At 44.8% G+C, this 26,832-nt stretch overlaps 2 protein-coding genes and 2 non-coding genes across 11 annotated transcripts in view; 1 reads left to right on the forward strand and 3 right to left on the reverse strand.

Annotated features, from left to right (window-relative positions):
• LOC142572725 (uncharacterized) overlaps nucleotides 1–22,438 on the reverse strand; it is a 47,509-nt gene extending 25,071 nt beyond the window's left edge. For 3 of the 8 annotated variants that reach the window (XM_075682027.1, XM_075682030.1, XM_075682031.1), the window contains exons 1-2: nucleotides 21,924–22,438; nucleotides 17,332–17,446 (exon numbers count right to left, since the gene is read on the reverse strand). Coding sequence is in view for 3 of the 8 variants with exons in the window: in XM_075682031.1 (XP_075538146.1) it covers nucleotides 17,332–17,446; nucleotides 21,924–21,959 (151 nt within the window). In the remaining 5 variants the exon portion in view is untranslated. Of the gene's footprint in view, nucleotides 1–9,331; nucleotides 13,908–17,331; nucleotides 17,447–21,923 lie in introns of those variants that run through there. The other 5 variants (XM_075682028.1, XM_075682033.1, XR_012826132.1 and 2 more) reach the window with 4 other exon arrangements.
• TRNAK-CUU (transfer RNA lysine (anticodon CUU)) lies at nucleotides 19,679–19,751 on the reverse strand. Its single transcript has one exon. It is a non-coding gene; the product is annotated as a tRNA-Lys (tRNA).
• On the reverse strand, nucleotides 20,079–20,909 carry Blos4 (biogenesis of lysosome-related organelles complex 1 subunit 4). The gene has a single exon (XM_075682026.1). It carries the CDS (start codon nucleotides 20,888–20,890, stop codon nucleotides 20,276–20,278), a length of 615 nt encoding a protein of 204 aa, XP_075538141.1. The 5' UTR covers nucleotides 20,891–20,909; the 3' UTR covers nucleotides 20,079–20,275.
• Nucleotides 21,205–21,275, forward strand: TRNAG-CCC (transfer RNA glycine (anticodon CCC)). The gene has a single exon. It is a non-coding gene; the product is annotated as a tRNA-Gly (tRNA).
• Nucleotides 22,439–26,832: the final 4,394 nt, after the last annotated feature.

Below are 26,832 nucleotides of genomic sequence, written 5' to 3' on the forward strand. Positions count from 1 at the left end.
GCAGCCGTTTTCGCCATACAAAAGTTTCGATGTTATCTTTATGGTAGATGATTCAAGATTATCACCGACCATCATTCTTTATGCTGGCTGGTCGGTTTGCGTCATCCCTCTGGTCGCCTCGCATGTTGGGCACTCCGCCTCCAGGAATACAACTTCGTGGTATCGTACAAGAGCGGCCGTCGTCACGCTGACGCAGACTGCCTCTCTCGGATTCCTCTTGCGACTGCCGACTGCGATGCTGAGAATTTTGACGACTGTCTCGCTGCTGTTACTTCTACGTTCCCCGACGCGGCAGGCTTTCAGCGAGAACAACGGGATGATGTTACCCTCGATGCGTTTTTTGTCGCCGCCCGTACTTCTAAAGGCAGTGGTCGCTTTACTGTCCGTGATAAATTGCTCAACAAAACTAATTACACCAGGCATGGAGCGCGTTTTCTGCTTGTTGTCCCCGAGAGTCTCTGCTCCAACGTTCTACACGCCATGCATGACGATGTGACATCCGGCCATTTCAGCTTCGTACGAACACTACACCGCACGCAGGAGTGCTTTTACTGGCCCAAGATGTACGAAACAACCAAGCGCAATGTCGCTAGCTGTGAGAGGTGCCAACGTCACAAGCGACCGACCACCGCAGCCCCAGCCATTGACACCACCCAGTACGCTGTTTGAGCAAGTAGGCATTGGCCTTTTGGGTCCATTCCCGTTATCTAACAACAAGAACCGTTGGATAATTGTCTGCGTAGACCATCTTACACAGTATGCAGAAACTGCAGCCATACCGTCTTCCACCGCTGCTTACGTGGCGGTCTTCCTGCTGCATTCCGTGGTCCTTCGTCAAGGCCCACCTCGTGTCATCATCAGCAACCATGGTCGTCAGTTCATGGCTGATGCCATTGAAGAGTTACTTTGTTTGTGCACTTCACAGTTCTGTCATTCCATGCCGTATCATCCACAGACCAATGGCCTCGTTGAAAGGACAAACAGAACGCTGACCAACATGCTTGGCATGTACGTCTCCTCCAATCATAAGAACTGGGACGACGTGCTGCCCTTCATCACTTATGTATACAACACAGTGAAGCACGAAACTACGAACTATAGCCCATTTTATCTCCTGTATGCAAGGTTACCGCGAAGCCCTCTGGACACTTTCTTACCCTTCGTTCTGCACAGTGATGATTCTGTATCGAAGACTTTGTGTCTAGCCGAAGAAGCGCGTCGAATAGCGCGTCTTCGTACTCTGGCCTCACAAAGTCATTCGAAAGAGCGATACGACGACCATCACGTACAAGTATCGCTGCAAAAAGGTGACTTAGTCCTTCTTTGGACACCGCAAGCGTGGATTGTGCCAAAAGTTCTTGTCACAATGTTCAGGCCCATTTGTAGTTGTGGACCGCCTGAGCGAACTTACTTACGTCATAGCTCGCCTACTGTGCAATGGTTGGCGATCAAGCAGAACTCAGCTGACTCATATTGCTCGCCTGAAGCCTTTCTACCCTGCTTGTCTATCCTGACTCGCTCCACGGGCTTCGTCTGCTTGCGGGGAAATGTAACAGATACGAAAGGCACGGACAAGAAGAAAAGAAAGAGAAGACGAAGAGAACGAGGAGTTTGAGAGGCCAGGCTGCGCTGCGATCACGCTACGATCATCGTCCATCTCCTGTAAATAAAACCATTTCTTCACAACTCTTCATAACAATATATTGATTTGACAAAGTCTGCAAAATGAGCTCACACTATTCAATGTTTGGATTAAGCGACGAGTCTGAAATGTGCTGCAAAGTAAACATTTATTTGCCTCAAATACAATATAGTGGTGACAGATTATGCCACACGCTATGCCATCACCAGAGTGCTTCCAACAAGCTACGCCACAGATGTCGCCGATTTTCTTTTGCGCGACATGATTCTGCAGCATGGTGCTCCACACCAACTGCTCACAGCCTATGGTCGGACATTTTGTTCTGAAGTCATTGCCGACATCCTGCAGTCCTGCTCCACCAAGCACAAGCTGACTCCGTCTCACCATCCACAGACCAATGGTCTCACTGAGCGTCTGAATCGCACCCTAACAGACATGCGTGTAAAGTACGCCTCGTCCGACTACACCGATTGGAACCTTGCCCTACCCTGTGTCACTTTTGCATATAATTCTTCGCGTCACGACACTGCCGGTTATTCTCCGTTCTTTCTGCTGTTCAACCCACATTGCCACTGGATGCATCCCTTCCATCCGCCGCAGCAGAGACCAGCGAGTGTGCACTTGACGCCATCACAAGGGCAGCCCAAGCACGCGAAATTGCCTGTGCTCGCCTCCTGACCTCTCAAGAGAAGCAACGGCGCTTATACGATCGCCAATGCAGAGACGTCCACTTTTCGCCTGGATCTCTGGTACTCCTGTGGTCCCCGACTCGTCACGTTGGCCTGTCAGAAAAACTCCCGTCTTGGTACACTGGCCCATATTGAGTGCTGTGGGCCGTGACTCCAGTAACCTACGAAATCGCCCCAGTCAGTACCAGTGCCTCATCTGCCCCAAATTCCACTGACGTTGTGCATGCCGCACGCGTCAAGCCATTATGCTCTCCTGTTATCACCAATATTTGGACACCCCGGGACGGTGCTTCTGCTGCCGGTGGCAATGATACATGCATATTACATATTTTTTGTGGCCGATGCATGCGGGCGCCCCAACGAAGACGACGAATGCTCTCTGGCTCTCGAGCTGTCAGCTGAACTGGCCAGCGCTGCAGTTATGTTTTGTAAATATATACTTTGTAAATAGTCTCCAGTCTTAATCCTTCATTCACGTAACATTTCAGAAGTCTTCAGAAGCCGGCACTATACAGTGAAAACATACACTGCAAATTGTGATAGGCATTGTCTTCATGCAAGGAGGATCATTCTGCTAGTCCAAGTCTAGCTTTCATTTCAAGACCAACTTAGATATGCTGCAGTAGTAAAGACTCGGTTGATGGCTTGAAAGAGGTTGTGTGAGGCTACAGCCTGCAAACGAGACCTATTTAGGAATTGATATCCTCGTACTCTCATTTTGGTCAATGTTCTCCTGCATGTACACATTTATGCGCAGTTCTCACCCTTTTACACTCCTACCCTTATATAATTCCTCATTGTTGGCCAACCAAACTCTTCTTGTTTTCGTTGACTTTTCTGTACACAGCCCCCCATTTTGCCAGAAAATATAATGTACAGCAACTCTACCATGGCTGTTAGCACACATAACATATACGTGTGTCATTCCCTCTTGTTAGAACTATCCTATGTTCAACACACAAAGCTCAAAACAAATAGCTTTTCCTCCTTAGAAAAATATGGGCACAGATTGAACCTTTAAAAAACAGTTGAATTCAGCTGCAAGTGCAGGCTTGCAATTGTTCTTGACATAATCAGATGTTTAAACAGAGCCTCTGTATGTCCTGTGCGTGTCATTTCTTTGTCCTGCTTTTGCATTCCAGTGCATGTTTTTTTTTTTGTAAGAGCTACAAATAGTTAGGCTCTTGACACATCTTCAGGTACACACTCGGTTATGGAGCTGGTACTTTGTTATAAGAGCAAAAAGCAACTGCCTCATCATTTTTGGTAGTGTGTGCTAAACATAATGATTTTTGGCTTATTTCATGACCACTGCAGGACAAGGACCTCTCCCAGCAATGCCCACTTACCCTTGTAGTGCATCAGCCAATTTTATTTTATTGCAAGGTCTACGTGAAAATAAATCAACTTAATTGCAACTCTGCCATTGCCTATAGCCAAAAGAATACAAAATTATAAGTACAAATACCACAGCTGTACATCACTGGAAAAGGCAACACGGAATGGTACCATGAACCACTCATTTATTCTATCCATCATCTGCGCTGATAAGGTTGGCAGAATAAGGGGACACCCACTCGCACTCACTCACCAATATTTTTGCAGGCTTTGTACTCACAGACATATGTGCACTCCCACTTGTTGGCCTTCATTCATGCTCCTACTCGCACCTACTCATACTTATAACAACACTTACATTCATAGTCACTTCGACTACTTACCAGCACCCACTAAAGCCCATAGTCCTGTCCAAGCCCACTTTCCAGCACTTATACACACATATTCACATCCACTCAGACTTGCCAAGAGTCATTCAAGTTGATAGTCACATTCACTCAAATTCAACATCACTGATTCACATTAACCATTCACATTCTTACCATTCAAATGCTCACATTAACACTGACTCCTGTTCATGCTCACATCCACTCAACCTCACCGACACTCACTCGATCCACTCAAACTCATGCCCACTCGCACCTTTAATTCATCATTCATTGATGCTCTATCTTATGCCTCTAAAGTGAGTGCGGAGCGAGTAAGAGTCAATATGCTCCTGAATGAGTATGCCGACCTATGTGCACACTACTAACCTTCACACAGACTCCTCTGCCCATGTGGCAGTGATGGACATAGAACTTAAGCTACTGGTAACATTCCCTTCACACCTGGCTTTGCTGTGAAATTAATTTACATTGCTCAGAAAACAATCTTACGTTATATGCTTTTGATTTGCGAGGATGTAATAGCTGCATATATTGCCTCTAAGTTATGCATGGGCATTTCCAAAAAACCACTTGGAACAGTTAAATCAAACTAATGGCATGTTTGACTAGTTACTTTGGAGCACTCTGCTGTGCTTCAATGGTCATGCTAGACAGCAATGGAGCTTTAATGTGAAATTAAAAGGCCACAAACCAGCTCTGACGTCTTTTTACACATTTCAAATAAACATGTGCATCGTGTATAGAATGCCGTGACAATCACTTTTTGGTGAATGCGGCAGCACCACCATGTTGTGGTGACACCGCAAATTAAAGAAGAAACAATCCCATGCTCCTCTCCTGGCCTTTCTAGTGCCTTCTTCGCCTCAACAGTCTCAACATTGTCTCAACAGGGTTCACCAGGTGACGTCACCAGGTTAAAAGTTCTCAATTGGTCGGTTGAAGAGGGATGACAGCACCAGCATGACGAGGACCAACCGTGAGTTCCAAGAATGAAGAAGGGCTTCCTCTCCCCATTGTGCACCGCTAAATCTTTCATGAAACTTCTAATGAGTGGGCATCACACAGAGTACACGGATAATCGTCTCTTTTGGTGTGTTGATAGGACCTGTAGCTTTCACTGCACTACACTGAGTTGCATTAGAGTATGAGTTGAGGAGAAGAGAACACCAGTGGGGAGAAAATAGTGAAAGTGAGTGAGAAACTGCAGTGGCCGCATAGTCATTCGTCAAACGCCTGTAACTTTGCTAATATGGCCCCATTTAAAAAAAAAAATATTTAGGTTATGCATTCATTGTAGACTGGTACACATTAGTCAAATAAGTTTCGAGCTCAGAGTGCTTTAGGAGCCCTTTAATTGGTCTTGAATGGCAGTAATGAAGCTAAGTGAGTGCCACCTCACCTACTTATTTTCATGGTACAGCTTTAGAACCACCTTGCGTGGCCTTAGTAGCACTGCCAGTGTACTTTCAAATGGCCAGCCAAATATGCCACAAGGTCCTTCCTTCGTGATATTACAGTTCAAACAATTAACTAGATTATAATTGAAACATAGGTAGTTTCACCAGAGTGCACAGGTAAATTGTCAAGAGTACTATTTTAAAACTTTCGAATCTATAGGAAAGACTAGAAGCACTGCAACTATTCTGTACTACTAATTTCAGTAGCAGTTTTCTACATTTACTTGTTATGTTATGTGTAAGAAAACAATAATACTGGATCAATTATGAGGAACAAAGAGTTGTTATAAGAACATAGTTACAAAAAACATTTATTCAGGCTGTTATATGGTCATATGTTCTATATGAAACCAAAGGCCCTATAAAGTAAAACTATTCCAATATGTTTTTATTCCAACCTCCTAACATAATATTTGTGTAACCGCCGATGCAAGCATCGGGCAGTGGCTCGCAGGGTTGTCTGAACAGACTAATCAAGCGTTCGCCTCGATGATAGGAGGTCACTTTTGTTTGCTTGAAAAATGAATAACATTGCCTGCACTGAGCGGCTTGTCTTATCTAACTGGCTGACAAGAGGCGAGGAGCACACTCAAGTGGAGAGGGATTCAATGGGGCTGAGCCAGTGCACTGAAAATCGTTAACCGGATGAAGAGGGCGGTGCCAGCATCTGCAATTGGTCTGCTTTCCCTTACTTAGCTTGCGGTGGCCGGTCCAAAATCGACGCGGCATGCAATGGAAGCTTAATGGCACTAAAACGGATCCTCAGCAAAGAAGCATTGGTAGAACAAGGTCGTAAACGTGCTGAAAGTGCTCAAAAATGTTACATCGCCACACAGAAAGCTTTATTATATGCAAATAAACCCATGCTCTCCGGCAGGTGCGAGTAGCCAGTGCCTGAGTGATCGGTAGCAGCCATCTTTTATTTGTTTCGGAATGGGGCAACCTGCGGCTAGTCAGAAGAAAATTCCACTTTTGTTCGGCATATTAATGCATCTTTAACGCGTACGCGTCACTTTGACGTGGTGAGTTTTCACGGTTTTGTGACGTTGCATGACAGGCAGGTGCAGTGGGTGCAGCCTGAAAACTCTTGACCAATAGCCGAGGGCTAATGGCGAAAAGGCGTCGAATCAGAAATAACTATCTTTTGTTTGTTCGGTCAAACCATGCATAATAAGCGTGTACACAGCATATCAGATGGGGAGCTATCGCGGTTTTCGTTATGTTGCGTGACAGACAGGCGAAGAAGGGGTAGTCCAAAAATGTTTTTGACCAATCGCGGAAGGCTGATTGCAGAAATGGAATAGAAAAGTTTGGAATAGCTTTACGTTATGGTGCCCCAAGTTCAGAGAACGCCCACCCCCTCCCCCCCACACACACACACGTATATGTTACAAATTCTTGCACCACATTCTCATATCCCGTAAACCACCATTAACTTGAAGCTGTAAAAACCGGGGAAATTTTTCAAGGTAAGCAAAATCATGAAAAGAGAAGCCCACTGGCCACGCATAGACCACGTGGAACCTTTCTAAAATACCGCCAGTAATATCCTCGGTCTCTCTCGAGTGCATCGATCAACACCAGACATGTTGGGGTCTATGGGCAATTGTGTTACTGGCCGACATTATGCTTGTCAGAGAATTAAGACAATCCTAATGCAATATTTGAAGCCAGCCATCCGAGCATAACCATTCCAGACATCGAAAAAGCGGACGCTGCTACTTTCTTCATCATAATGAATTCAGGACAACCTCACTTCGAAAAGTGAAACTGAACTAGTGCAAGAGCTAATGCCTTTAGCAGACGCGTGCGAGTGACGCGGCATTTATGCCTCACACATACAGTTACGCGAGCATGAAGTGAGACTTCATCCAGAGGCGAGCTTGCTGATCGCTGTGACCTCGAATGCTGGCTTCTTTTGGACACAGTGCATCTGCTGATCATGCCTGCTCAAAAGTGACCATCATCGTACCTGAAGGTCACGATTATTTTGCTGTGACCATACTGATGCATCACTGATAGCGTCCTAAATGATAGAAAAAAAAAAAGAAAGACTGCAGCTCACCACTGCATGTCGTGAGGCTACAACAAAGTGGCAGTGAGCAACCTAGCAACTGCTCGGTAGCGGTGGAACAGAAAGAGAGAAGGGGCAAAGATAACTGGGGAGCGTGGTCTGGCACGGGGTCTGTGCTAACAATCTGCCACCAAAGCGAGTGCAAGCGGCGCTGCCCCGTTGTCTTTTCCTTGGTATTTTCGAAGTGGAGATTTCGAGATATCTGAAGTTAGGCATAGAAGGTTTTCGATATAAGATGTGAAAAACACATGGGTTGACAGCATGGCCGGAAAAAAAAAATTCGACTTAGCTGATATTTCGAGATATCAGAGTTCGAGTCAACAACAGTTTACTGTAGTTGGGGTTCTGCATTTTCAGCATTTAACTTCGGCAAGATATTGAGCTCATGTTTTTGGACTTTATCATTTCTTTATTTTCACTAGATTTTCGAATTATGCAAACTTCGTGTTACATTGGGAGTTGTTGGATATTATAAAGAATAGGACCCATGCAAAGATGTGTTTGGGTATGGGTATGTTCACTGAAATGTATGTGTACTTGAGTCTTTTACTTACTATAGCAGGTGTCTACAATATGCGATTTAAACATGAGTATATAGTTAACGCGGTATCACTGATGGCAGTATGCACTACTTTGATAAATTACTGATAGCATAGTCTTCACGGTAGCACTAAAGATTTGGAAGGCTAGAAGACTGAGTGCCCAGTGAAAGAGAATTAACTGACTGCCATAGAAGACAATGCCTCCAGAACAACAAGAAGTCAGCAATGTTGGCAGTTATATATATTCCTGATGGCAAATGAACTTGCTACCGAGACCCCACACAAGCTGTTGCTCTACGAGGCAGCTCGAGCTTTACACTGACTCACAACTTTAATAATAATAATAATAAATCATGGCGTTTTATGTGCAAAAACCACGACCTGATTATGAGGTACGCTGTAATGGGGGACTCCGGAAATTTGGACCAGCTGAGATTCTTTAATATGCACCTAAATCTAAGTACACAGGTGTTTTCGCATTTCTCCCCCATCGAAATGTGGCCGCCGTGGCCGGGATTCGATCCCGTGACCTTGTTCTTAGCAGCCCAACACCATAGCCACTAAGCAACCGCAGCGGGTGACTCACATTTCACCTTGCACCAAAACAATCTGCATGTATATACTTCAGTGCATATGTCGGCAAAATAAAACTCACTCAGACTTGCTCACCAAAATTTGATTAGCTAGGCTCACTCAGACGGAGACTCACAGGTCGGTCTCAGTCTGTGTAAGTCAACTCATGAGCGAGTTCGCCGATCTATGCTTCAGTGTATCTGTACGTTCACAGGTAATGTTGAACTTCTTTGTATCCAGTGGCAGAAGCACAAGATTTGAAATGGTTCTGGAGCAGCTACAGTAATCTAGAACACCTAGCAGACTTATGACGTCAGGTGTGATGATCATATTAAATTGGTCATGACCATAGTTGAGCAGTGAGTAAAAACGGACTCCTTGTGTTGCGAACTGCTTTGCGTAATTCAAGAGTGCTTGACTGTGTGGTGCTGTGGTCCGTATTGGTCCTTCTTTTGTTGGACGTGATGTCGAAGATCTTGTGTTTTGTGAGTAAATATAGCAAGCGTATGGCAAGGTATTGTACAATATTACAAAAGTTCCTTGTTTTCCACTAGAAAACAAGATATGCCAGAAAATGTCCACCTGTGAAATATTCACCGATTTGGACATGTCTTAAAAACACAGAAGAAAAAGAAAACAGGCATTTAATAGTCGGCAAACGTCATCACGTGAGCAACCTTCTTATAATATGAACTGAGTGCCTTGCTGTTTCGAGCCAGACATATGTGGCACCACTTATGGTGAGGTACAGGGCAAAAGGCACCTGTTCCCAGGATGCAGTCATACAGGAGTTAGCTATATTTGAACCTGAGAGTTAAAAGCAAAGGTTGCATCAAAGAGAAGTCGCTTCTGTGCATTGTGGCTACAGATGTCACAACGAAAACATGCACACCACTGTGAAGCTACAAATGCTAAATGTTGTTCAATTATCATGGTAATATAGCGTGGGCTCGACAAGGAACGTGCTGGATGAGAGCTGGACAGTACACACTTCCAAAGATTGACACTTTTTGTTGGGCCCATAGATTACACATGCAAGTACACGAAGTAAACTTAAATGTACAGAAATGTTTGCCCCTGTATATTCCGATTACTCTGTTGAAGCTTTCCAGACATGTTTCTACATGTATGTGTGCTTCCATACGTGCATTGGAGGAGGGTGGGCAAACAATGTGGACAGTGGTAAAAATATTAAAACTTGTAAATCATCCTCATCACTTTTTGCGGGTTACATTGAACTCTCTATGTCACATTAATTTTGCCACCTTGTTGTTTGTGTCATAAATTTCGAGTGATTCATTGCTCTCTCGACAGCATCACTAGGCAGAGCATGTTATGCCCGATATTATAAGCAACTGAGTATCAATGGGCACAAAATTGTATCCAAGCAACTGATTACAATGAAGGTTTGCAACATATCCTACCCTAATTACACTACAGATGTTGCTTGAGATGTTATAATACCGGTGGCTCAATTCTCACCAAAAGTTTATCCTTGAGCGAAACACTATGAAAATCTGTGTGCAAAGTGAAATGCATATGGATCAAATACAGGTTTTGTAAAAAAAGTTTTTGATTTCAAGTGTTTAAAGGTAACACACTACTTTTATCAGCTATATTTACCGATGTTCTGAGAGAACTCAGCATTACAGAATGATTATATTTAGTAGAAATGGGGAACATGTTACTATGTCATGAAAGTTTACCATTTCTGACCTAATTACAAGGTCAGAAATGCGAACATCCTCTAATAATGAATCAAGTTAAAAAACGCTTGCAAAAGAACATTTCCAAAGCAACATTTTATGACTTGCAGTGCATAACCCAAATTTCCAATGAGGACTGGTGAAAGGTGCTTTAAATTGTTTTTGTACAGGCACTCGTAGACAGATGCACAAACTTGAAGATGAGCACAGGTGCTAACTAAAACAAAAGATTAAATGCTGCAAGACAAGTTCAATGGCACAATGAGATCAGAGCGGGGACACATCAAACAGATGAACACCTGTCTTGCGACAACAAACATTTACTTGCAAGTCAGCCGTGTTGTTTGTTTCTGTTTTCATAAGTGTGTTGCTACAACATGCCTGCACATGTCTTTACAGCAACAATGACTAACGAACTAGGTGCACAAATATTATCTTCATGAAATTCTTTCAATTATTATGCTCGAAAATACAAATACAGCACTACACAAAATTAATACCAAGAAGAGGAACTGAGAGACTCGATATGAAACCAACAGACAGTGAAGCCAAAGAAACCATAGAAGAAATTAACTGTGGTTTTATTTTAAATGTAGATTTAATAGGGAGAAGTGAAATGAAAGTGGACTAAAAGATAACTTGCCACTGATGGAAGCCAGGCTCGTAACCAATTCAGCTAAAGCGACAGCTATCCCTCTGTTAACTTCCTAGAGTACTTGGGTGTACTAGATCTGGCCCTGGGAATGTTATCCAGCGAGTAACGCTGGCTAATGCTACCACGGCCAGATTTAGTATACATGCACTTATACTCAAGAAAGTTGGCAGAGAGATAGCCATCTCAGTAGTTCAATTGGTAGAGCAACACATGCATAATGCAAATATTGTGGTTTCTGTTCTCACCTGTGGCAAGTTACTTTTTCATACACTTTAGTTTCCCTTTTCCTCAATACTTCTAGATTTCAATTGAAAGCAGTTATACCTGCCCTATGCTTTCCTTCACTTCATTGTCTTTTGGCTTTATTATGCAAAAGGCATACACTAAAAATAAACACTAATCTTTAAATTCCTTTACAACTTGCAACAACTTGATTTTCATATCAAGATGTTTTTCTTCTCTAACTTCTCTCATGTGCTTGACCAGAGACACTGCAAAATATTCGAGATCGTCCAGTGGTTTGCACGATTTGATTGCATTAGAGACTTGGACTAAGGTGTTTAATATTAATTGATCCTCGTCCTTCTTTTCCATTTTCATTCCCCTTGATGTCATAGCTGCAAACCAAATGCTTTTCGATGTCTCTTGCTCATGACTGCAAGCCGAAGCTTGAGTTGCTTGTGACGGTGGCCTGCTGCTGTGCGCCGGGGAATCCTCCAAAACCAGCAATTCTTGGAGCACCGGCGACTCCCAAGGTGCAAAGGAGTCTTGAAATTCCAGAGGCTCCAGTAAGACTGCGGGCAATGTCGAAGCTTGTGCGTGGGATCCTTTGTCTATGGATGACAACAACTCAATCACTACATCAGAAAACTGGCACAGCTCCAGCAAGATGCCAGCTGCACTTCCCTCCTCACTCGGCGAGAGCAGTGGTGGAAGATTGTTGGATGTCCTGCATGTGACTGTAATAAAGTTTGCTCGCACCATGAACACACACATAAATAAAGTAACGGCCTCAAGGCTGAAAAATGAAATTGCGAAAGTACCTTCACAATAGTTTTAAGGCGCCATTTTCATTAGAAAGCAACGCCCAGACTATGTCTGGATTTCATAGGGATGTAAGTAGCATGCGTACACAAGCAGAATGAACATTTTTTACATCCACTTATGTAAAACTGTGAATTGTAGCTTCTGAGCTTTGTTTTGCTTCTGATGCTTTCAAGCAGTTCTTAAAGGGGCCCTGAAAAGCTTTATAATAAATGCAGTAAGAAAATGCTACCAATCTGTTGTAGAGATTGCTGTGAACATGTGAGCCCAATATTACTGCACTGGGGCCGTATTCTGAAAAAATCACTTTTGGTGATACAATCACCTTGGCTACACTTTCGCCATTGGCATATGCTGATTGGCTGGTTGAGCACTACGTCATCCGATTTTGCTTTGCCAGCCAATCAGTGTGCGCCTGATAGTGATGCTATCGCCGAAGTGGATTGTTTCAGAATATGTCCCCTGCATGCAGCAGGAAATTAACCATCTATTGTCAAATACAGCAAAAAATTGCTTGCTCTGGCTTACACACTGTTGCGATGCTGCGTCATCAAAAACAGCTGGACCACCAATGCTATTGGCCGATTTCATGGTTGAGAGAGCATTCTAAGTAATACATAATTGCCAATTTTGAGTTAAACAAATGAAAAATATATATATGTGTGCAATCTCAAAAGGAAGGGGAAATGATCTCATCTTTTCACTGCACATAGCTGCGTCTGCTGTGCATGGCCTCTGAGATGGCAGCGGCGGGCTGCGAAGTGTAGCCCACTGCAGTCGCCACAGGGTACTACAATGACCCCTGTGACACCAAATTTTGGTCAAGGCTTTGCCCTTGTGGCTTCTCTGCTATGCAGCTTCCAGCATGCTAGTGACGAGGAAAGTAGAGGGAAAAAGCTGGGTATGGGTGTGATAACTCCACTTATGTTTGAAGGATTCAAAAAATTTTGTGGCATGAGATTCTTGAGATGACTTCCTTTAAGAGTGAGGCCATTCTATGATTACTTAGAAAAGTGTTTCAGAGCCCCTTTAAGAGGTAATGAAGCCGAATGCATAAAGATACTACCCCATATACCCGAAACAATGACATCTGGTATGTTCCAACGTATAGAAGTAAATATAAACATCAAGCATTGCACTACAACTTACAAAGTTTACAAAATCAATACAACCATGTAATAAACCTCACTTTTAAAAACCTGCACTAGTGCTTTATAAACATAGAGTAGTAGCATTGTTGTTCATGTTATGTTTTAACACAAGGTTCTATTATGTTGTGCTGTATCTACTTGAAATGTTTTTGGCTTGTTACTTTCCTGTTCTTCTTCCATTTTTTGTTTTAAATTCAAGTCGTAGTAAATTACTTTTGTTAACTCAATGTATAATATTGTCGAAACATAGTAGATAGGAGTCAGTGCATTTGTTGTTTGTAATATGGAAGTTACTTATAATCATGTCTGTCGTCTTGCCATCTGCCTTGTAAGGGTTTCCTGGCCCTGTCAAGCTGTTTAAAGCAGTTTTTCGCTGGTGTTATGCCACACTCTGTGCCTTCATCCAGGCAACAGGCACTCCCCCCTTCTCCCCCCTCCTTCTTCTGAAGTGGTAGCCCTTGTGCTGGGCTTCAAACATCTACTGACGACCTTCAAAGTTCCAAGAAACTGCCGAGCCTTTTCCTTGGGTCGAACTGAAGAGCCCAGGAAACAGAGCAACAGGACGAATTCACTCATAGCCTTCAGAATTCCACAGAACTGCTGACCACTTGCTGTGGAGACCGGTGGTATACAGCTTGGATTTCTCCCTCGAGAAAAGAAGAGAGCAGCGTGGTTGACATCAGCACTGATCCTGCCTTGTTCCTGCCAAAGGGCTTTAAGGCAGAACTGGCCCATTGTTAGAAAGACAGTCACCACCGGCTGCCCCGCTGGTCTGGTGCACTGTTCAGCCCTGCTACTTGTATGCTATTACCTGCTATATGTAAATATTGTATAAAGCTTTTTATCTCCTCTTCGTCTGCCCTAAGAGACCGTCTCTTGTCTTCGACCCCAAGACACAATACTGGCAAACCCCTCCAGAAAGTTTATTTTTCTCTCTCTCTTTCTGGGAAATAAAGTAAATTGAACCGTTATCTTGGAATGTGCTAGCAGCACTTGAAGTGGTTATGACAATCTTACAATTCAGTTGTCTGGAATAAATTGCAGTTTCTTTTTTTTTTTGCGATTTTCATGTATGGTTCATCAAAATTCGTGCCGATTTTCCCATATGGGAACCCTGTTCACAAGACTGTGAACAAGGTTACCATGTGGGAGTCGATCCAAACCCCTTTTGTGGCCAGTGTCTTCATCTTTTACCAAGTTCTGTCCAGTCTTGATTTTTTCATACTTGAGATTACGACCTATAGTCACTACTGAGGTCATGAAGTGCAAGGAATGCATGCATTTACTTGAATCCAGAGATTTAAAGTGCCACTGTTCAATTAACATTTTATTACCATAGTTACAGAACACTCCCACCAACATAAAGCTGCTTAAGTTGATTTTTTGTTTATGAGAAAAAATATGTGAACATATGGTTGGTTTCTCATAGGTCCAATGCAAAAGAAAGCTGCCTACGATGAACTGCTAATTTGGCTTAGCCTAATTTTGCCAGTCACCAATTATGCCCGATACTCAGCTCGGCCGGAATCAGCAGACTTGGAGGGAGGCAACTCCACTGGCTACACGAGAAGCACATGGTGTTTCTGAGGACATAAACAATGATAGCAGTACTGACGATGACGTGGCTGGAATCATGCAGTGGTGACAATATAGAAAGATTAACTGACGAAGTCCTCGATGTGCTTTGCAGGCTGGTAATAAGGCAAGGACACTGCTGAGGTAACACAAGAACTGGCATCATCAATTACACAGCTGAAGATGCCATCAATGCTTTTGTGCATTTTGTGACAGAGCACAGATTTGCAGGGTGCCAGCAAGCAACAAAATGCTAAATCAAAGCTGCTTACTGCAGAGCGATGTGTTTGCGGAGAACTAAGCAAGACTCAGCTAACTACTGCCTATTGAATTGCACACTACAGATAGGATCAGGGCACAAATCAAAAGAAACCATCTGAAAGTAGAAGATTATTATTACTCTTTTTATATTAGTATTATTCTTTATAACTTAAACAAGTGCTTTTTTGTTTATTTTACTTGGCTAACCTCTTGTTTCCAGTCATTGGTTGCATTCTCAGCTGCAGTCTTAATATGCGACTGTTTATTTTAAGTAAATTCCTTTGTGTGCTTTACCGCATCAGTTTGTAACTGCTATTGTACCTGCTCATCAATCTTGTGCTTTATGAGTTTTATGTTCGTTTCTTTATGTGCCCCTGCACTTGCTATTTTGTACCTGCACTTATGCTTTCTCCCCCCCCCCTCTTCCTTGACGTTGAGAGACTTTGACATTGCCAACTTTACCTGGTGTTGAAACTTGTCTGACTAAACCTGCATGAAGTAAGTATCATTCTTTGTCCTGTGAATGTCTGAAGATTTCTGAGAATCTCTTTGGAGAGAAAACAGCAAAATTTTCATGAAGAGAATTTTTTGTAAAATTTGACGCAAGTTTTGTAAAACATACGAGCCAGAGTTCGTAAACTTTACATATTCCGGAGTTGCTGCAGGTAAGTACAGTGTATGATCATATACGGCTGCATTATTCCACAATATACCGGGGAATTTGTTCACACGTAGTTGAAACTCTATAGCTATAGTTTTCATTCAGATAGGAAAAGTTGCGCCTATGAAGACTTGCTCAACAGAGGCATATCCACATTATTTTGTTGTACGTTATGGTACCTGTAGCCAGTAGAGGGTGCGCGATAAGCAAGCACAGGGGGGTGAAACGGCGGTGGTAGCATCAATACATATTGATTTACACTTGTTCAGTAGCCTTGCCTGCATTAACATTGATGCTATGGGAGATGCTTGTGGGACGTCTGTCCCACAAGTGATTTCAATAAACGCAATTGCTAGCTTTGTTAGTCCGCTTCAATGTAGCAGACATGGGAAGATGTAGAAATTTAGTGTTCACATGCTGAATATGTGCCAACTCTGATAATCCAATCACAGCCACATACAGCCTGCTTTAAAAGCACAATAAATGTATATTAAGCAGCGAATGCGACACGCAGACATGCAATGTTTCAGCATGCAACATTCTTTTTATTTTGCACAATTTTTGTTCGTTGTAATCATACTCAGCTGAAGTCTGTCCCCTGTTCACATGGCATATTGTACATGCCTGTCGACTGACAATGCAAGTCGCGAGCACATAGTTTGGTAAGGCAGCGAACGCATGGCCTCCGAGATCTGGCGGCGCACAGTGGCACGCAACGTAAAGCTTGACTGGCCGTTGGTTGAGCTAGAGTTACTGCATATGGCTCCCGCTATGGCTCCCTGCGGGAACCATGTACAGTAACTCTAGGTTCTACTGACACAGCGCGCCGCCGCACGCCCTGAAGGTGTTGCACGATCCCAGTACCGATTCCGCACGCAGATAATTCTCGATCGCGATCAGCTACCTTACGCAGATTGCGCAAAAGAGGCAATCGCGATCGAGAAGTCCGATCGGGTTCGATCGCTATCTAGAGTGCACCCTTGTAAAATTAGGAGCATTTACATGTGACGGCAGCGTTGGGTAGCACAATTTTCGCTATCTCGGCTTACGTACATCGTTACACGTATGCGAGTTTTTATTATGCTCGCGTTTGGCCTGCCAAAGCGCAGGCCGAGCCTCAACAGAGGCATCGGTTTTGTGCCCGACAAAGAACCAGCGGCGACTCCCAGCGTCGCAGCAAAGATACGAAACCACACAACTTGTTTCAGCACACGTGCGGAAGTTTACATGCATGTCCACGAGATGTCGGCGCACAGACGTCTGTGCATAACGCTTGTAGCATAGAGTAACACATAGTAACCTTTTACTATTTTACCAAAATATTACGCTATGCTCATACCTGGCACTACCATACATTCGCGCCGCTTGCGCGTCTCCTCTCTACCTAAACCATTTGAATATTTCTAAAGCGCGGGAATCGGTTCCCGTATTTTCATGCAGTTATTGCTTAACTGTGCATTTTCACAGCTGCTGCTTTTCTCTTGCGTACTATGTAGTACATAGGTGTTCTGTGGTACTACCATAGAATACAGGTACTACTTTCTTTGAGATAAATTAGAAACAGCTACACTTACTTGAGGCACCGACGATACACTTCAGCCTGCGTGTTCTTCCCACAGTCTTGTCTGAACTCTGATGAGAAGTAGTAGAAACGGCACTCCTTCGTCGGCGATTCCGCCGAACATGCCGCTGAAAATGGAAAAATTAGGCTTTCAGGTAGCAAACTTGTTCAGTGTGCGAACAGGCAAATGGAAAACAGTGACTAGGGAATAATCCTCATTGCCGGGAGCATATGCCAAGTTTACGCTACGGCGCTATGGCCTCAGAGAACTGCGCTTCGCACATTTCAATTGCAGAGGCCATGAGTAACACTAATTATTTGCTTATAAATTGTTCTTATATCGTACCTGTTTTCTAAAAATTACGTTAAGATTGAAATATGATTAGTTTTATGATACTATTGTGTTAAAAGATTGCGTTTTCTTAGCAGCGTGAAGAATGACAGCTGCGGTAATGAGTTCTCAGAGTGCACATGTTGTTTGAAATGCGCTACTTATTGTAAATACAATGCTTATCATATTAAATATACTGTTTGTCAATGATAGTTTACGCGTACTTCTTATTTAAACATCAGTTCTTGTGTGTCAATTTCAAGCTTAAATCCCAAATACCCTTTGCCACTGGACCATGATGGTGGGCCCTTTTTCATGAGGTCCTGAAAACTGACTACCACTCGTTGAGGGTTACGGAACGGAGTATCGAGGTCTAACTCGAATCCCCGCCGTTATTTCTCTAGCTGGATCGCCGACAGGCGGTCCTATACGTCTATCAAAAATCAGTGCATTTGGAGTGCGATTCGATGTCTCGTAGGTCGGAAAGTCTGACGGCGTCCCGGCGCTATGGCACCAAAATTCAAACGTGCGTTTAACAAAGCCGCCACCATGATTTTTTTTTTTTTTTTTTTTCAGACAACGGACACCCTGTTAAGTAATCAGGGGACGTATTCTGAAACGTTCGCCGCCGCGAAAGTTTCGCCCTGGCCACGCCTCCGCCGTTGCGGCGCGCGCTGAATGGCTGCTTTGACAAAACCGGAAATTCACTTGCGCCACCTGGTAGTTCCTGTCTACGTCATTTTAACGTCATGGTGTCATTCGGTGCTCCGGACATATATTGAATAAGCGAACACGTCTTTTGGCGTTCGGTTGCTGGTGGAGTCTAGCAGGGTAGTTAGGTGGTAGCTTATAGTAGAGTTTTTGATGGCGTGGTGCATGTGTTGTTTCCAGGCGATTATTCATTGAAATATAACATTTCTCACTTTTTTTCTCTCATTTCCTTTACATAAAGCGACCGGAGCCAACCGTGGCCAGTGCCCAGAGCCGAGCGACGGCCTCTGCTATCGATTACAACACACCCGAGCCGTTCTACACTCGCCGGGCGCGATCTCTCGTGCGATGTGAAGCGTTCGAGAGCGCGCGCTGGTAGTGCACGCTGACGTCACGAGTGAGCAGGCGGTCGGCTTATCGAATGTGACGTTCGCGGCGGCGAAACTTTCGCGGCGGCGAACGTTTCAGAATACGTCCCCAGTATGGTCACAAAATTAACGCGTGTGGTTTTCCCAGTTTCGTTCATATTTACTGAGAAATGTACACTTGTCTTATTACGTTTCGGGGAGCATAAGTACGCCTGCGAGAACTGGAAATAAATGTCTTGTTGAAAGCATTTGAAAGTTAGCGCTGTGCGTTTGCCTTCCTGTGCCCCTCTCATTCTGCCTGCGCTACAAAACAAGTAGAAGGCACCACGTACGCAAGCCCACGTAGCTACTATCGTGGATTACAGCGTCAAAAAAAAAAAAGTTTTGCGTATGTGTCTCAGTGGTCTTTACGGCTTGCCACGACCGTTCTGAGATGCCATTAACCACGCAGACCCAGTGGCGATGTCTAAGCGACAGAAAAAGAGAAAACAAATAATACGAAGTAACAATGCATTTGAATGATACTGTCAAAGTAATTTAATGAATGTCTCGTGAGCGCGCAGGCTTTCTCGAGAAACTTCATCTTCTTTAGCGCGCGCTAAATTGTGACTAAACTACTTTGGTTATACGTGACCCGCTGTAATGTCTTTATTGATTTTAGGCATTGTCTTATTCGCATGCATACGTACCAGCGCGGCGAAAAATGAACACTCGGCAGTTAGCCAGTGTTTCCGTAAAGTGAACTTGAGAAGCTTGTTCCAATCGCCACTTTGCTCAGTTTCTAGCTTGCTCACTGCTGCTAAAACATGACCAGGCGCGAGCAAGCTACCAGTGGGCACTTAATACGAGTTGATCGGCACCGTGGTGTACCGTGTTCTTGAAGAAATCTGCGTTTCGCACGCACACACAAAAAAAAAAAAAGAAAGAAGGGGAATATGGAAAAAAAACTACGCCCAACGTGGGGCTCGAACCCACGACCCTGAGATTAAGAGTCTCATGCTCTACCGACTGAGCTAGCCGGGCGGAACGATACCAGAGTTGTATAATAAGGTATTTGTATACAGTAAAATGTCTTTTACTTGTGTCGACGTGAAATGCTTAAAACAAAACGGTTTTACTGTTCTCCTTCCCGCTAGCCATAATACAAACCACAGCAGAAAACCGTGTACCTTCTTGAAAGCATTCAAGCGCTTCATTCGCAAGGTGTCGGCTTCTGTAACTTGTACATATAATGCACCAGTGGAAAGCAAAACTAAACGAGCGTAATGCATGATCATGCATCATGATCGATCGATCGTCTTACAGCGCACACACCCAACCAAGCAGAATAGGTATAATAAGCAACGACAATCTGGCTATCAAGGTTTAATATTTTCTCAATTGCACTTCTCCATTAGACAAGGAAAGGCTTAAATAACTTCATCTTGACACGCCACGCATTTATCATGCACCAAGTATCATGCAGCTTAAATGCTATTGAACGCAACACGGTTTCTGCGTGGTGCAGCATGAACCCATGTCATACGTGGCGAAATTTGTTCTTTTAGCTAGTCGGCTGGACTCAGTGGTGCCCGGTCATCTTCAACGCTGCGGTCACTAGAAGTAGTATCGAGGGAGAAATTCGACGCGCTCGTCGGTAACGGGTCATCGGCCGAGACGGTAGATAGATAGTCTGAACAGCGAAATATATCCGGTTCTTCGTAGCGCAGTTGCTTTTTGTACTGGGGAGCCGGTTTCTTGGCAAACAACGGAGAAGGAAGACTTGAGAGGAACTTTTTGACGGTGCTGCCACCGAAGGCGTTCTCAGCTTCAGTAACCTTCTCCTCCATCGCGTCGACACTTTCGCGAACTACACTGACGAACTTCTCCAGCGCATCGATTCGGTCATACACCTGTTCCAAACCTTTGCTTTTCTCGCAGATGTCCGGAAGCGTGTGTGTCAAACACAAGGTGTCGTCGCTGCGTACCATATTGATGAGGCCAGTGAACTCGTCCAGCCGCGCCAGCAGCTCATCGATGCCTTCGTCTAATATGCGCTTGTCGTTGCATATGTCCACCCTAAAGAACTGGCTGTAGTCGGCAGCGAGTTCTTCCATGAGCTGACGAGTTTGCCCGTTTCCTGACGATGCACCGTCATTCACACCAGCTGCGGACGCCTCCATGGTCACTCACACTGGCGGCCACCACGCACAGCATTTAGCGCAGGGGGCGTAACCGAGTGGTCATATGCTTTTCAAATATCCCGATAGATGGCGAGACCTTTCCGCTCACTTTGGGTGACCTCGGTTACTTGACGTTCTTTTACTTGACAGCATAAAGCACAAACCTCAAAAACGACTTGGCACATAACAGTTCGTTTGTTTCACTTCTTTCCGGTGTAGTTTTTCGCTGCATCCTCTCAACAAACTATCGGCAAGCAAGCGTTAGCCATGTCATGATTGACAATATATACTTACTTAGGCATGCTATGTACAAGGCGCCGCTGGTGTAGTGGTATCATGCAAGATTCCCATTCTTGCGACCCGGGTTCGATTCCCGGGCGGCGCACGCTTTTTTTTTTTATAACGGTAATTTTATTATACCCTCATTTTATCGAATAAATTACACTGTCTTGACTGACGAGCCAGAGAGAGACTGGCTTTGCGAGACATTTGAAGAAAGTATGTTCGCCGGTCACTCATTCGATTTCATATACCGGCTTTCACGGCCTTCGCAGCCCCCAAACAAAAATTAGCGTATCTATGATTTCAATTATAATTGTTGAGGAGGGGCTGCGAAATATTATTCTGATATTACTAACGCGGAGCATCAACGCCCGATATCGAGAGCAAAGCTGCAAATACATGCAGCGTTGCACAATTTTAGATTCCTTTTCTCTTTTTCTCGCATTTGAAACGGACCAGGATAGACATATTTGCCTTGGTTAACATAAGACACCAACAGGCATGAAGCGTTCGGGTGCGGAAAACTGATTAAGAATGAACTAATGCCATCTGCGATTTTATGTTCATTAAATGCAATAAAAAAGCTTTAGACCATAAGGCGCCCAACAACTTGCTTCGAACGCCATGACTGCATAAAACAAAGTAGACGAAATGATAACACCTAGACGTGACCGTATATTGATGAAAGTTCCGCATGCAGTTACGCTATAGCCGTTATATGCATCGGCGCACACATCAGCAGTATACATACCTTTCGCGACGAGCTCTGCCTCCGCTTCAGCTTCATGTTTTCCAACACCGATGCTTGTATATCTTTTCGACGCACTGACTGCTTCCTGTAGTTTCGGAATCCAACATTGCTGATTGGGGCCGGGCTTCACCACTGGAAAGGCTGGCGCTACCGTCTACGTGACAGTAAGGTCTATTGTGGGTGCGCACTTCGCTGCGGGGCCAGTGGGGCGGTGAATGAGGAAGACATCGTGGTACGTTCTTTATACTTAGGTGGTACCCTACCTGACAGTAAACCTCATAGTGTAGGGTGTCTGAGTGCTCTCCTCCTCGCCCCCGCTAGCGAGGGAGAAGCAGAGTTCAGGCACGCTGCCTGACAGAAGCGGGCAGCGCGAGAATCGAGGCACCCTACCTCATAGTGCGGGGCATGAGCAGGGCACAGGTGTTCTGCTACGAAGCGTGAAAGAGATCACATGCCCACAGCTGCCGCGTCGGCCGCTTCGGAATTAGGATAGGCTGAGAACCTGCTGGTTTTAGCAACGGCCTTAGCCGCACTGTAGTTCGCAGCTCACCAATGATACATAATGAAACATAAAAAAAAATTCAGAAAGAAAAGTTTGAATCGTTGCGAAGGGCTATCGCTTTGTCTGTATAGCTGCACAGCGAGAGTGCTTTAGAACAGTTCCAGGTGCGTTCGCACAAACATGTTTGCTTTTGTCCTGTCAAATGCTCGTATGCTGTGACCTAAAGCTCGCAGCACGGTGCAAATTCGTGCGTTAGGTGTACCACGTTCGTGATGAAAAAAAAAAAAAAAAGAGGTGAGGAGAAAAAAAAGGAACTACGCCGAAAGCGGTACAAGAGCGGACAGAACACTGCCTTGCCCTGTCCGCTCTTTATTGTTTTGCTTCTTTTTTTTTTCGCTTTTCGGGCATAAATAAATGTAGGCGCGTTTGTAATGTAGCATGTTTTATTACGCAGTTTTTTTAGTTAGCTAATATCTTTTTTTAATGCCTTGAAGCGCAATGTTCCACCTGCTCAGATGAGTTATCTGAAGAGGTGGAAATTACTTGCACGGCCAGTCGCAATGTCGATTGAGGAAGCTGTAACTGCAAATAAAGTATTTACTCGCAGGTAGCCCGAATACGAATCTAGCTAGGTCGACCCCCTATTTATTGAATTCGCGGAGTAATAAAAATATTTGAAACTTGAATTCAGGTCGGCCCTTATTATTTCTTTAGAAAAAAAAAAGTTAGAAACATACATGGCACACCATTATTTGCCGTAAGTAAGTCTCACTAGGCGATTCCCCAAGCCGCTACGATACTCGTCGGAACTGCCAGAGAAGTCGACCTCATCGGATGCTTCGCCGGCGTACTCGGCATCTCAAACGACGTCGTCCTCGGTGCTGCCTATAGTGCGTCCGATATGCAGCGCTTGCTAAAGCCAGTCTGGGTGATCTGCAGACTGGCTTTACGGCGGGCACGACGAAGAAACTACATTACCTCTGTGCTACCGCTAGCTTTGTTCATTTATATAGGTCGACATTCTTTGATCACGAATGTACGTCGATAGCCGATTTTGTGTAACGTTCTGAAAGAAGGAAAGAAACAGAAAGGAAAAAGGTGGATCTATATTCAAATAAATACAGTATTCACCTTATTACCATTTTAACTGCTCACATTATGTTACATGTTGAAATCGTTAAATTGAGCAGTTGAGTCTGCTCAGTCCAGCCCCAATTTCGACATCAGCGTTTTAAAAATGTGGCACGAAATATATTGGCAATTCAGTTAACAACTTAACACAAGAATGTACCTCTGACAGCTTGGAATAATAATGAATGCAAAGCCAATGCGCATTGGAGCACATTTTGCATCTTCACTAAGTCTCGGTTCCAGTTTTGACATTCGCACAAGTGAATAATTTTTTTTTAATGTTTACTAGTAGATTGTTTTTATTGCTACGTGCCGATTACAATTTGTCGTGCATGTACGCCTCTTCATATAATGCACCTGAACAGACCGAATCGCTTTATATTCCACAGGCGATACCGAAAGAAAAGTGTGTTCCATTAAAGAAAGGAAAGAAACGAGACACGCGGGTGGTACCACTCGCTCCGAAATGGAAATGTCGCGCGATAATTAAATGAAAATGGAAGTACAGCGTGACATTTCGATGCGAAATGCAGCAGAGAAACGGAAATATCGCGCGACATAACACACTTGCCCGTGCACGTGCAACCGCTCCTTGAGAGTTCGTCCGATCACTGCATCGAGACAGAATTGGCTGCAGCTTTATAGAGAGCGTGCAACACGAACATATTTCATTACAATTACTTCAGACACACAGGCAAAAAAAAAAAAGAAAAAAAGAAACTGGCTCGGCGGGCACCATTGCGCGCGGCCGCACAGAGTGAATGCAGTGATACGGCGGGCGTCAAGTGTTTTCTGTGCTCGCAGCTTGTCCAGGACCACGCCGTTTGGCAGTTGGCAACTTCACTTGTATTGGCGGAACTTGCAGAAATGTCCAGGAAGGGAGCACTCACACGCTTCGTTTGAGTACCGGCAGCCTAACCATAGAATAAAGAACCAACGGCCTAACTATGACGAGAGCGCCGTGTTATCCCTAGCTCATACCCCCTTCGGTGGCGCGCTCCTGGTGGATGGCGCCACCGCATGACCATGCGGCATACGGTGGCGCAAGGCCATATAACGTGCCGGCTAGGTGACTATTTGTCACCGCCCCGTTTCAACGGGGATGCCAATAAATCATCATCAGCGACAGCAGCGCCCAATCCCGTATGCGGGGATCCGCGATGGCTAGAGCGATCGCCGCATATCGAATAAGGCGCTACTGTCGCTGATGATGATTTATTGGCATCCCCGTTGAAACGGGGCGGTGACAAATAGTCACCTAGCCGGCACGTTATATGGCCTTGCGCCACCGTATGCCGCATGGTCATGCGGCGGCGCCATCCACCAGGAGCGCGCCGCCGGTTCTCAGTGACTCTTAACAAGCCATCCAAAATTTCTCGAAAAACTCACTTTGTCTCCACGCCGCACACATCCTCCGCGGTTGCGCTCTCGACAGAACTGTACGCTTAGTGGGGGTACCTGCTCACGCGGGGAACTCTGGGAACGAAGGGGTCGACCGTTTAGCCTGAGGCCTAATAACTAACCGTGCGGCCGGCCCCTAGAACCCGGATGCTCTCGTAGAGGCCCCCAAATCCTATGGTGACATTACTAACTTCTTCAAGGAGACGAGACGCGTGTACCCGATTCCCCACCCCGACCTCGACCGAGCGCAAGCAACCAGGCTTCGCAGACTGCAGATCGATTCCGTTCTCAGTCATTCTAGGCTTTATTTAATCACTGGCGGGGATTACGACCCCGTATATACAAAGTGCGACCACGGAGTGTTCGCCACTCGAGCACACATTCTCTGGGAATGCGAGGGTAACCCTCCCCCACAATCATTACTGCCAGCTCCCTCCGAGGAGGGTTGGAACCAGCTGCTGACACGAGCAGACAAGAAAACAAAACTGGCATTCGTCTGGTGGGCCCCAGACGTCGCCCCCGCCTGGTAGCCACACTAGGCCTACCTGTCCTAACTTCCAACCTTGCAGTGGCAAATAAAGCTCTCTCTCTCTCTCTCTCTCTCTCTCTCTCTCTCTCTCTCTCTCTTTCTCAATTCCGTAGGGAGCCTTGAAGTCCGTCCGTATACACCATGTATGCACACACGGCTATAAACGCCTGAGAGCGTATACGCGTGCGCATATGTGTAGGCTCCCTGCTGTTCTGTAAAATTTTTTACTATTCCGGTCGGGATACTACTACTCTGGACGCTGTTAAATTGGTCATATTCTTCCGTATTGTTGATTTTGCTATCTTAATTGTCAGTTTTATTTCTCTCACGAAGCTGCTATTGGCTCAAAACCCCAAGATGGCGAGTTCAACAACTTGGCAGAATTTGACAGTGCCCAGAATACCACCCAGGTTGCTAAAATTTCGAAGAGAGAGAGGAAGAAGCAAAACGTTAATGGGGATATATTCACACTTTTCCGTATCGGATAACTGGGTCTTTAGGCTTTTTCGGGCGCCAATCCCGAAGATAGTGCCGTCTAGAAATGTGGCCCGATCCCGAAGATAAAGAGCAGTCGAAAAATGTGGACCGATCCCGAAGGTAGTTCTGTCTAATAATGTGGGCTGTTCTCTTAAGAATGTGTAGTCCAAAAATGTGGGCCTATTCCAAAGATAGCGCAGTAAAAAAAAGAAAAGAAAGAATTAAACAGTCCGACGCTCCTCCTACTCCCTTCAGGCGAGGGGTGACGCGCCTGAGTGCATGTCGGTCGAGGTGACTCCGCCCCATTGTCACCCACAATTCGCTCAGGAAGGCATTGTCCTTGATCAATTAGTGGTAGAATCACACCTCAACTTTTTTTTCTTTATTTGGGGGGGGGGGCGGGGGGGGGGGCAGGAGGCGGCTTGCCAAGAGGTCTAGGATATTTTGTCTCTTTCTCGGGGATTCGAAGAACTGTTGATAATATCCACAGGGACTATTTTAAAGCTTCTATAGCTTGTGTGGCGCCGACTTAGTTGTACTGGTGCGTAAATACAATGACATTTACTGGGCTTAACGCTGGACCAATGCTGTGCATTGGTATATGACGAATGCGGTGCGTGGAGGTGGCTTACGGAATAATTTGAAGAGGTAGCTTAGCGCAAATAAAACCACGGACACAAGGAAGACAGACAAGGACTTGTCCTTGTCTATCTTCCTTGTGTCCGTGGTAGCGCTTGTCCTTGTCTGTCTTCCTTGTGTCCGTGGTTTTATTTGCGCTAAGCTACCTCTTCAAATATGGACGACCAACTAGCCCAACAGTCAACTCTTCTAGAATTAGGGAATAATTTTCACCGTGCACTCACATTTAA

The sequence above is a fragment of the Dermacentor variabilis genome, chromosome 2 (genome assembly GCF_050947875.1).
Source record: "Dermacentor variabilis isolate Ectoservices chromosome 2, ASM5094787v1, whole genome shotgun sequence".
NCBI lineage: Eukaryota > Metazoa > Arthropoda > Arachnida > Ixodida > Ixodidae > Dermacentor > Dermacentor variabilis.